General features: G+C 45.6%; 1 protein-coding gene across 6 annotated transcripts in view; it reads left to right on the top strand.

Moving 5' to 3' along the window:
• The window catches only part of myo15b (myosin XVB), a 105,457-nt gene that overhangs the window by 26,820 nt on the left and 65,994 nt on the right, over positions 1-12,643 (top strand). For all 6 annotated transcript variants that reach the window (XM_057826234.1, XM_057826232.1, XM_057826236.1 and 3 more), the window contains 2 exons: positions 1,157-1,241; positions 11,813-11,845. In XM_057826234.1, coding sequence (XP_057682217.1) covers positions 1,157-1,241; positions 11,813-11,845 — 118 coding nt within the window. The remainder of the gene's footprint in view (positions 1-1,156; positions 1,242-11,812; positions 11,846-12,643) is intronic.

Below are 12,643 nucleotides of genomic sequence, written 5' to 3'. Positions count from 1 at the left end.
CTACCTGAGAAAGCCAAAAACGTTTTGGAAGAATCGTCTCTGGTCAGATGAGACAAAAGTAGAGCTTTTTGGGAGAAGGCATAAAAAACGAGGCTTTCAGAGAAAAGAACACGGTCCCCACAGTCAAACATGGCAGAGGTTCCCTGATGTTTTGGGGTTGCTTTGCTGCCTCTGGCACTGGACCTCTTGAACGTGTGCATGGCATTGTGAAGTCTGAAGACTAGCACCAAATTTTGCAGCATAATGTAGGGCCCAGGGTGAAAAAGCTGGGTCTCCCTCAGAGGTCATGGGTCTTCCAGCAGGACAATGACCATAAATACACTTCAAAAATCACTAGAAAATGGTTTGAGCGAAAGCACTGTAGACTTCTAAAGTGACCAGCAATGAGTCCTGACCTAAATCCCATTAAACACTTGTGAAGATATCTGAAAATGGCAGGTTGGAGAAGGCACCCTTCAATTCTCAGAGACCTGGAGCAGTTGGCCAAAGAAGAATGGTCTAAAATTCCAGCAGAGCATCGTAAGAATCTCATTAATAGGTGCCGGAAGCGGTTGTTCGCAGTTAAAAAAAATTGTCTAAAAGGTTGTGCTACCAAGTATTAGGCTGAGGGTGCCAATAATTTTGTCCGGCCCATTTTTGGAATTTTGTGTAAAATGATAATGATTTATTTTTTTTTCCATTGCAAGCAAAATAAATGAAGATATTACTACCGAAGCATTTCTAATTACAATTATTTTCTGGGAAAAATTGAGCATTATCTGACGGAATGGCAGGGGTACCAATACTTTTGGTCAGCAGTGTACTAGTATATTAAAAAAAAAGTTTTCTCATTTAAATTTACAATAGTAATTTATGGTCCTATATGGAAGTTGAATAAAAGAGTGCTATGTTTGGCAAATAGAAATAGAAATGTAGATGGTGTTGTTTCACAAAATTGTTTAATTTAATCTCGATACATATCCAATACTAATTCTCTCCATCCATCCATTTTTGAAGTTCTCATAACAAATGGGAGCAAAAACAGTGTTGCGTTTAAAGTGTTCAGTGTACTTTATATAGTACATGTCACACGCACGCAGACACGTTTACTCACAATAAAATGCCTCAAAAATACTAATATGAATGAAAATGCCCAACAATTTTTTTTTGTGTGAAGGACATGGAAAGAGTAGCTGTGCTTAACCGCAGAATGAGAGGTGGAGGAGGTATTGGACCAATGCAGCCTGGTTTATATGGTTCAGGTAGGTGGAAAACTCCATCTCCACAAGATTAATCTACTGTAGATGGCAAGTTTAAAAATTAATTATTAATGAAGTAATGTAGGTAAATTAACTTCAAAACCCCATCTCGTCTCATTTAAATATTTTTTTTTATTTTACATGTGAATGTTGTCATTCATCATGATTAGCAATTTTTAAGGGCATTGAATCGATTACAACTGGACTGTCGTCTGGACTGAGCCTGACACAGACAACATGATTTCAGGCCGATTCTAGCCGGACAGACACGTCACAAAGAATTGTTGACTGTTGTGGCTGACATTTTGACTGCTACCGACTGTCTCAGACGCCTCACGACCATGTCGCGGGACGTTTGGCAAGTCAGAATTTCTGCTTGTCGAACCACGTACTGTAACACGTTCTACGTATTCCTACTATTTGTTGATGAATATTAGTAGTATAACTTTATGACCAGCATGTGTGTTCTCTTGTGCACTCTCTCTCTCATTTTTCACCAGCCACGTGGCACACCTGTGCATTGCCTGCGCCCCACACAGTTGTCTTCCGCTACCCCGTGCAGACCAAAAAAAAAACATTGAAACTACTTTTTTCAGTCTTTTTCTGTTTATATAGCATATATGTTGATCCGAGAGCAGGTGACTGTCATATGATTCAAAGTGCCTCCGTGGCCATTAGTGAGTAATTCGTTTTTATGGGGGGATCAATGTTCAAATATGCTTTCTAGATTGATTTTGAAAGACCCTTGGAAAAGTTTAAAACCACCTTAAACCAAACCAAAATGGCTGATTTCTATGCAGCTCTTGTGGTTGTATTAATGATAAACATTTCTAAATGTCATGTTGCTGGAGGAATCTATCTTGGGAGGCTAATTTTTAAAGGGAACCACAGACTTAAAAGACTTGTAGACTCTAATAAGCCACAATTGTTCTTTCACTAAAATATGTTATGAGAAACACATAAAATATTGGCATTGATTTAAAAATCTATAATATTTAGCACGTTTTCAACTACGGAGGGCGCCATGTTTTACGTGCCTAATGCACGCTGTTGGGTTGTACTGGGAGAAGAGCTGTGTTCTAGTATACTGACGAAGCTAGGATGACAACTGGCATGATTGTGTCACATTCTGTTACCCTTTTTTGTCTGCCTTTTGGCGATTGCGCGGTTTTTGTGTGTGGTCAATAACCCCTTGTACGCAATCCTTCTGATATTGTTGTCTGTTCTCCTGCTACGTCACTAGAGATGAGAGTCTTTGCTGTCACTGTCAGGCAACGAACTTGCCATGTGAACACTCCCGGTTTTGTCCTACTCTCAGCTTGTCTCATCCCGTCTGTTGCGTCCGCTGGGTTAAACGTGTTTAAATTGTGCCTCACCTGCTATCTTGTCCGGGAAAGGGTTAATTCACTGTCAATCGGAAAGGGGTGTGGATTCGCATTTAAGCGGAAGCTGGGTCGGCGTGGCTGTCATTCACATTCACGTTGCCGAAAGAGACGCGCACCACCGGTGAGTTTGCCGCTCATTTGCTTGTATTTGTATTATGTATTTGCACCTACTGCATTGCTTTAGATGGCTTGGCGTTTCTTTCACGGCGATCACTCAATGGCCTTCCAGTTTGTGTGTTACGAGATCCGCTGAGAGCTGACAGTTGGCGACGAGCGCGTTGGTTTAGCGTAGCCACTGAGTCAATCTCGCAGCGAATCAGCGAACGGTGCAGGGCACGCGGTGAACCATGGGTAATGTAGTCTCGGGACCCGCTGTATTGGTGCTTATAATCTGAATGCTTGCGGGAAAAAACTACATTTCCTCATGCTGTTAGCCGCCACCCTTTCAAAGCATTGGACGGCGTTCGTGACTTGAAGTGTCTAAATGATGCAACTATTGCCTAAAGAATAACGATTAAACGGTTAAAAATGTAAAATGTGATTTTAAAATGCTGCATAATAGTTGGTTATTGCAATCTGAGCAATTTAATTGTGAATGAATTATATATATTATGCACAGTGTATTATTTATTCATTTAGATATAAAGAAGCTTTGTGTATATTTGTATTTAGCATTATCATAATTTGTATATTTATACACATATATACATTCTTTGCTTGCATTTATAGGTTTATAACCTGCTTGGTGTTTGCTATTTACTACTCCAAAACAAATCAACAATAAAAAACCAACAATATACTGTGAGCACAAGCCGAGTTATCCAGTGTGTTCTCTTTCGGATCCCTTTCGGCGGGGAAAACGCCACAAAAAAGCGTAAACGGCCGAACAGTTATAAACCGCGGCACTGATCTGGGCTAGTGCAGCATCAGCTTGGTAACCAGGAGGCAAAACCAATCCAGCCCTGGTCAACTTAACACTCCAGTAATTTATTGGAGCTGACAGGGACCTAAACCTGGACAAACAATTGTGCCATCCTGGGAAGCGTTCTGTAGCCGGATATTGGACGGCACCTGAAGCTAATCAAGTCAAATCACCTGCTTGAATTCCTGTTGAGCTCGGGCAAAGGAGCCAGTCACCAACAAAGTGGAGAAAGGTCCCCAGCACGGACCCCATTGGTTGAATAGTCGGCTCTCCGGCCAACAAAAAGGGAATTGAGATGGACGACTTGAAAAAACTTAAAAGTGCTCGTTCAAAAGCGCAGGCGTCATTCACAAGAAAAGGAAATGCACTTACTACTTATTTGGCGGCTGGACTTCTGGATCCAAGTGAGGTTCCAAAAGAATGGAGGAGTCTCAAACTGGACTTCTCTAAAGTTGTTGATACAGGGCTTGAGTACGCCCACGCCTTGAGAGAGTCAGATGATGAAAGGGTTAAAGAGTCCGCTTTGGACGTTGACAGGCTGACTGCTGAGTGCGAGGCAAAGTTCCTAGAGGTGAAACGAGCCACCCAAGAAGCCTTTTGGAATGGCTACGCCGAGGAAATGTTTTCCGCCCAGGCTAAAGTCGCTGAATCTGCAGTTGCTCAGGCTGAAGAGGACGAAGTCAGCCCTCAACAACCAATTAAGGACCGCAGGCTTAGGAATAAAGGTCTGGACAGAGAGGTCTCGGAACTCGGTGACATGCTGGTGGAGTGGAAGGAATTGGTTCCTGCCTCTAGGTTGATTGATCTGAGGTTATGCTACCGAACATTGAGGAAGAGGCTCCTGGCTTTGTCAGACAAGCTGGAAGAGGAAGAAATGGAAGAGCAAAGTGGTGAACCACTGGCCCCAAATTCCGGAGTGGGAGCGTCCAGGATGGACAGGCAGTCTCCCCCAGCCGAGTCTGTCAAACTAAAACCAGGACCTGACACCTGGAAAGCATTTACTCCAAACCTTGGAGTGGGGACCCCAAACACAATCACCCAGCCTTTCTCACCACAAATCGACAACAGTAATGTTCAGGGAGCTATCGCTATAAAGCCCCAAATCAGTCTTGAAAGGGCAAGACTACCCAGTTTTTCTGGTGATATGAGGGACTACTACAGGTGGAAGGCTGAATGGGTGAACCTGGAGTTATTAGGCAACCCATATGGAGCTGAATCTGTGAAAAAGTTCCACCTTCTAAGCAGCCTGCATGAAAAGGTTAAAAGGGAACTTGTTCTATCCAGCTGTGGTTCAGCCGATGATGTATTCAGGCTGCTGGATAACAAGTATGGAAACAAGCAGAAGATCGTTTGGTTGATCACCAACGAGGTCCAGGCTCTTCCCCCTCTGAAAAGTAACAACCCCAGAAAAACCATTGAACTAATACAGGCTGTGGAAAGAGCGCTTTGCAACCTTCAGATTCTTGGAGAAGAGGATGCTGTAAAAAATCGGGTTGTCTGCCAGTCTCTTGAGAGCAAGCTTCCCAGCATACTGAAAAAGGAATGGATCATGCATAAGTCCAACCCTGCTTCTGGATTCTCTCCAACAAACCACTTTGATTGCCTCTTGGAGTTCCTGAAAAAACAAGAGGAGATTCTGGAGGAATTGGACCAATTAGAGCCAAGCTCAGTGGAAAAGGATGCAATGGAGAAAAGTTTATCGGTTGTTAAGGTGAAGAAAGCCTCCACTAAATCCACAACTGGTCAACAAGACGTTCAAGCTAAATGCAATATGTGCGGTGACAACAAGCATGCTGGCAGGCTATTTGCGTGCAAAGCCTTCAGAGAACAAGACCTTGCTGGTAAGAAGGCTCATCTGAAGAAGATTGGGTCATGCATCAAATGCTTGCGGCCTCACACCAAGGATGGCAACGGCTGTACCCAGAGATTCCTTTGCCCAAAGCCAACCTGTAGGGGATCAGGGGTTTCGGACCACAACTATCTCCTCTGTCCCAAGCCACCTACTCCAAAACAGGATGAGAGTGAGGACCGGAACAGCACACAAGCTGAAGGAAAGAGCCTTGGCTTGACCAAGAGACAGGAGGAGTTTCTGGCAGAACTCACTCCAGAACAAAGAGAAAGGTGCAAGAAGGTTTTCTCAAACAAAATCTCATCAACTGTATGCAGCAACACTGGAGATGAACTGAAGGAACACCCAGTAGTGATGATGCTCCTGAAAGCAACAACAAATTCAGGCTGTCTAATTGGCACCCTCATCGACCTCGCCTCCGATACAAACTACATCACTCATGAAGCAGCCAACCGCCTTGGTCTATCTGGCGACAACATCAAGCTGATAGTCCATGGGGTGGGGGGTATGAGGAAGACTGTCCTGACAAAGAGATATTCCCTTCGGCTGAGGGTGAAATCACCCAAAGGTAACGTAGCAGACCACAAGATACTCTGTTACGGCCTGGAGAAAATTGCTGAGGTGAATCAGTCAGTCTCACCCAAGCAATTACAAAAATTCTTCCCTGATGTTCCTGCTTCTGAGCTGGTACGGCCAAAGGAGATAGACCTTCTTGTTAGTCACCGTGAGGGTCGGCTTGTTCCTCAGCCAACCAGGATTGTGGGAGACCTTGTGCTCTGGGACGGCCCGTTGGGCAAGACCGTCGGAGGAACCCACCCCAACCTCATTGAGGCTGTCGACCTTGCCGTGTACCGCTCTGACACCCACCTTGCAAGGAGCATGAGGTCTGCTTCGGTGGCATACAAAGAGACCATCTTTGACCAAGCAGCAGAGGAGAACACAGCTTCCCAGAGCTTCACGGCCACAAACAAGGAGGTCCTTGAATGGTTCAAGTGGGATAGTATCGGAGCAGCCTGCAGTCCCCTGTGTGGTGGCTGCAGGTGTGGCAAATGTTCCCCAGGTGGGAAGGAAATGACTCTCAGTGAAGAGAAAGACCTGGAGAGGATAAAAGCCTGCATCACTTACGTGCTGGCTGACAAACACAGCAATTCCCCCCACTGGGACGCAGCGTATCCCTGGAAGGGTGACCCAGCAACTCTGCCGGACAACCGTCAAGCAGTTGAGGCGACCTTCAGGAGCACTGAGAAACGCCTAGAAAAGGAACCTGTGTGGAAAGCCGCATATAAAGAACAAATCCATGAAATGGTGTCCAGAGGAGCTGCTGTCAAACTCGCCAAGGAAGAAATTGACAGCTGGACTGGACCAACATGGTACATAAGTCATCTAATAGCACCAAACCCTCACTCCACTTCAACCCCTGTGCGGATCGTATGGAACAGCAGCCAAGAGTTCCGAGGGATGAGCCTCAACAATCTCCTGTACAAGGGCCCCGATGTTCTCAACCCAATACGGGGAGTGCTTTTGAGGTTCAGAAGTGGCCAACATGCTGCACTGGGCGATGTAACAAAAATGTATAACTCAGTGTGGCTGAAGGAAAAGGAAGTCCACCTACATCGCTTCCTCTGGAGGGATAACCTGGAGGATGAGATAGAGGTCTTCGCTGTTGTCAGGGTAAACATCGGTGGCAAACCCGCTGGTTGCATCGCCCAAGTTGCCATGAGGGAGACGGCCAACCTTCCCCAGTTTGCTGACAGGGTTGAAGAACGTCGGGTTCTGACCGAGGATAGCTACGTTGACGACATCTTGACCTCTCATGATGACCTCGAAACCCTGCAAAAGATCACCAGAGGGGTGGTGGACATTCTGAAAGCAGGAGGTTTCCACCTCAAGCCTTGGGTCCTGTCGCACCAAAGTGGGAGGAGTGGTAAACCTTCTGACATCAGGGCTGAAACAAAAGCTCCCAGGACCTTAGTGCTGCCAAACCAAATGAAGGATGAGGAGAACAAAGCTCTGGGTGTCGGCTACGAACCCGAGACAGACAAGCTTCGGCTCCTGACTTCCATCAACTTCTCCAAGAAAATGGGGAAAATGAGAACTGGACTCGATCTGAGTGAAGAGCTGGTCAGGGACTGCACACCAACCCCCTTGACACGGCGTATCCTGCTCAGCCAGATCGCAGGTTTCTACGACCCAATTGGTCTTGCCTCACCAGCCAAGCAAAAGGGAGTCATGCTAGTGCGGGAGTCATTCCAAGAAGCTGGCAAAGACAACCCTGCCAAGGACACATGGGACATCCCTCTCTCGCCCAGACTCCGAGAAGCAGCAATAACACTCTTTGAAGAGTATATAAGACTTAGCCAAGTCAGATTCGAGAGAAGCCTGACACCACCTGACGTTCTAGGCCCACCAATGGGAATTACATTTTCAGACGGGAGCGAATCCTCTTATGGAGCAGTGCTCTACCTTCGGTGGACAACCCCAAATGGGATCATCGTAAAGTTGGTGGAGTCCAAAGCAAAACTCACTCCCCTAGACCAAAAGGGGGACGTGATCAAGGCGGAGCTCTGCGGCGCAGTCTTTGCTACCCGCCTAAGGCAGTACTTTGAAAAGCACTGTCACATTAAAGTACAGCGCTGGATCCACTTCGTTGACAGTCAAACGATCCTGGCAGCCATCCAAAAGGAAAGTTATGGCTACCAAACATTTTTTGCCAATCGAATTGGTGAGATTCAGAAAGCTGGACAAGTGGAGGATTGGAGGTGGATTGAAGGCAGCCGAAATATCGCAGACATCCTCACCAGAGGAGCTTCCCCTGAGGAACTTGGCGAAGGTTCGACGTGGCAGAAAGGCCCCGAGTTCCTACAGTTGCCAGAGGAGGACTGGCCCATGAAAATGGCTAGCGAAATAACAACCTCAGCTGCTGAAAATGTAGGAAAATTACAACGGAAGGGGTTCTCTGCGGTAGTCACCAGGGTCCAACCAGACCATAAGACAAAGACCGGCCCCAAAGACGAAACAACCCTCCAAGAGCCAGAGCAACCAGCTGGTCCAGAACCAGCGCCAGTACTAGGCAAACAAAGAACTTGGAGCACTGGACTGGTGCACCTTGTGGAGCCTCAGCGTTTCAGTTCCCTGTCGAAGTTGTGTGGAACTTTGGCCTGGGCTCGACGAGCCGCTGAGACCTGGCTTAGGAGGCTCAAGACACCAGATCGACTAAAGTGGGAGGAAACCAACTCCATACTGAGTGCTAAGGAAAGAGCAGGAGCCTTCCAAGATCTGGCCCTCGCAGCCCAAGATGGAGTTGAGTTCAATGACTCTACACTGAATCGCTTGGTGGTCCACAAGGAAAAGGACACGGGACTCCTTCTCTGTGGAGGCAGAATCCAGTCCTGGAAGGAAGGTGGGACAGCTGTTCCACTTATCCCATTCCATTCCTGGTTGGCGACCTTGCTGACGAGAGATGCCCATGAAAAGAACCACGAAGGCATTGCTACCACACTGCTGCGGACGAGGAAGAAGGCATGGATAGTACAAGGTCGGAGAATAGTGAAGAAAATCCTGAATGATTGCGTTCCCTGCCGTAAACTGAAAGGGAGAATGTGCCAGCAGATCATGAGCGACTTGCCACCAGAGCGCTCGGAGCGTGCCAGTCCATTTGAGTACACTACACTTGACCTCTTCGGCCCTTTTGAAATCAAGGATGCCGTCAAGAAAAGAACCAGCAAGAAGGTCTGGGGCATAGTGTTTTGTTGCATGGCATCAAGAGCAGTTCATGCAGATCTTGTTGATGACCAATCGTCTGAAAGCTTCCTCCAAGCCTACTCTCGTTTTGTAGCTCTGAGAGGCCATCCAAAAAGACTTTGGTCTGACAGGGGAACAAACTTTGTTGGTGCTAAACCAGCCTTGCAGGAACTGCACAAACACCTGGCGAGCCTGCAGGAAGCTTCCATTAAGAATGAAGCCGCCAAGAATGGAACAGAATGGTCATGGGACTTTCATCCGGCTGACGCACCTCATCGTAACGGAGCTGCTGAAGCTGCAGTAAAGCTCCTGAAAAGAGCCCTTATGAGTCTTGGAGGGACAGAAGGCTCATTCACCTGGAGTGAACTCCAAACCCTTTTCTATCAAGCAGCTAACCTCACAAATGAAAGGCCAATTGATGCCAGAGCACAAATCCAGGAAGACTCAGTCGAGTACATCACACCTAACAGTCTACTCCTCGGACGAACTGGACTTGGAGGCGACACGGATGGCCTCGAGCTTTGCATCCATCCCTGGCGCCGTCTGAGAGCCATACAAATCAGTGTGGACATGTTCTGGTCGAAATGGAGTGAGCTTGCTGGACCTAATTTATTCATTCGGCCAAAGTGGCACCACACGAAGAGGAACGTTGAAGTTGGCGACATCGTGTGGATCGCTGACCAGAATGCCTTGCGAGGACAATTCCGTCTTGGACGGATTCAAGCAGTCTACCCAGACAAGAAAGGACTTGTTCGAGACGCTGATGTAAAGATGTGTGCTGGCCTGCCTGCAGTGCTAGCAGTCAGGCAACGCAGAAAGGACCTACAACAACTGACGACAGTCATCCTCCGGAGAGACATCAGGAGATTGGTTGTCCTCATTCCCACTGAAGAACAGAATGGTTCTGCTAGGCAAGGCACAAGCTGACTGGCTGATGTCATCCATCGCCTGGTTCTGGAGGTACCGCATCATGACATAATTGTCCCGACACCCTTAAGGGTCGGTGGTGCAAGCCAAGCGCTGCCACTGGGACACACATTTGCACATACACGAAGATGAGTACACACATAATTGTGCCCTGACAGTACACACCCCTGTCAGCGTAGGTGCCCGAACAGTGACATTGGCATCATCATCTTCGTTGGCAAGTAAGATTGAACTTTTACTCAATACAAACAAAAAAAAAAAAAAACAAAAAAAAAAAATTTGTGATGTGGTGTTAAAGTGGGTGACCTCTCTGAATTATCAGTCGGTCAAGTGGGAGGTGTTGCGTCCGCTGGGTTAAACGTGTTTAAATTGTGCCTCACCTGCTATCTTGTCCGGGAAAGGGTTAATTCACTGTCAATCGGAAAGGGGTGTGGATTCGCATTTAAGCGGAAGCTGGGTCGGCGTGGCTGTCATTCACATTCACGTTGCCGAAAGAGACGCGCACCACCGGTGAGTTTGCCGCTCATTTGCTTGTATTTGTATTATGTATTTGCACCTACTGCATTGCTTTAGATGGCTTGGCGTTTCTTTCACGGCGATCACTCAATGGCCTTCCAGTTTGTGTGTTACGAGATCCGCTGAGAGCTGACAGTTGGCGACGAGCGCGTTGGTTTAGCGTAGCCACTGAGTCAATCTCGCAGCGAATCAGCGAGCGGTGCAGGGCACGCGGTGAACCATGGGTAATGTAGTCTCGGGACCCGCTGTATTGGTGCTTATAATCTGAATGCTTGCGGGAAAAAACTACATTTCCTCATGCTGTTAGCCGCCACCCTTTCAAAGCATTGGACGGCGTTCGTGACTTGAAGTGTCTAAATGATGCAACTATTGCCTAAAGAATAACGATTAAACGGTTAAAAATGTAAAATGTGATTTTAAAATGCTGCATAATAGTTGGTTATTGCAATCTGAGCAATTTAATTGTGAATGAATTATATATATTATGCACAGTGTATTATTTATTCATTTAGATATAAAGAAGCTTTGTGTATATTTGTATTTAGCATTATCATAATTTGTATATTTATACACATATATACATTCTTTGCTTGCATTTATAGGTTTATAACCTGCTTGGTGTTTGCTATTTACTACTCCAAAACAAATCAACAATAAAAAACCAACAATATACTGTGAGCACAAGCCGAGTTATCCAGTGTGTTCTCTTTCGGATCCCTTTCGGCGGGGAAAACGCCACAAAAAAGCGTAAACGGCCGAACACCCGTCTTTCTTGTTCAATTTGCTTTTGCTGCTCGTTTTGTGAAATATCGACAATGCTCGTTAATGCTCCTCTTGGATTTAAATGAAAGGGCTGAACTGATGACACCGCCCTCTGACGTAAACAACAATGGCGACCTACTAGTTAAACTAATTTTACAAATTTTATAAAAGTGATTACATCAGGAGGGGTTTTAATATCAATAATTATAACTCATACTTTCATTTATCTTTTAAGAACTACAAGTCTTTCTATCCGTGGTTCCCTTTAAAATATTTCTAAGGTGCACTACTGAAACAATTTGGTATTTTGTGATTCTGTTTATGATAAGCCTTTGCCAGAAGCTATGTTGCTAAACTAATCTAACTGTGGGCTGCTCAATGTTGAATTGATGTTAAGCAATTCAGAAAATGAATGCCTGAATGTTATAATTAACTCACTGAATGTAATCAGAGCTTGTCATTCTGTCTTTAGGTATGCCTACTTCAATGTCAGGATATCCTATGGGTAAGTGAAAGTAATAGTGATACTAAAGGCCTGTGGGGCACAGCAAGTCATTTTACATTGGCAGCCATTGCTTGACGTAATTTGTCTTGACCAGTGTTGTCACTAACGCGTGACTAATTAACGCGTTATTTTAATCTAATTCTTTTCTTTTGGTAACCAGCAATCTAACGTGTTCGTTTTTCCAAACCAGTAATCTGATTAGTTTCCTTAGTGTATGCGTTACTATTTTGTTATTGCCTCATAATGTTTGTAGAATGAAGAGTTTTGTAGTCGAAGTAGAATCACAGTGTGTGATTAAAAAAAAGGAAAAAAATGTATTATATTGCTGCAAATAAGTATTCGATCACCTGTCTATTAGCCAGAATTGTGAGGCTCAAAGACCTGTTAGACGTCTTTAAAAAGTTCACCACTTACTTTTTGACCTGTTTAAGGCGGTTAGCTGCATATAAACACCTGCTCACACCATACACCCCAAAGAGCTGTCTAAAGACACAAGAGACAGAATTGTAGACCTCTGGAAAGAGTTACAGGGCAATTGCCAAGCAGCTTGTTGATATAAGATTCACCGTTGGGGCAATTATTAGAAAATGGAAGAAGCTGAACATGACTGTCCGTCTCCCTCGGACTGGGGCTCCATGCAAGATCTAGCTCATAGGGTCTCAATGATCCTAAGAATGGTGAGAAATCAGCCAAGAAAACTACACAGGAGGAGCTGGTCAATGACCTGAAAGGAACTGGGACCACCATTAACAAGGTTACTGTTGGTAATACACTAAGACGTCGTGGTTTAAAATCATG

The sequence above is a fragment of the Corythoichthys intestinalis genome, chromosome 21, assembly GCF_030265065.1.
Source record: "Corythoichthys intestinalis isolate RoL2023-P3 chromosome 21, ASM3026506v1, whole genome shotgun sequence".
NCBI classification, from domain to species: Eukaryota; Metazoa; Chordata; class Actinopteri; order Syngnathiformes; family Syngnathidae; genus Corythoichthys; species Corythoichthys intestinalis.
This window is presented reverse-complemented; position numbering and strand designations above follow the sequence as displayed.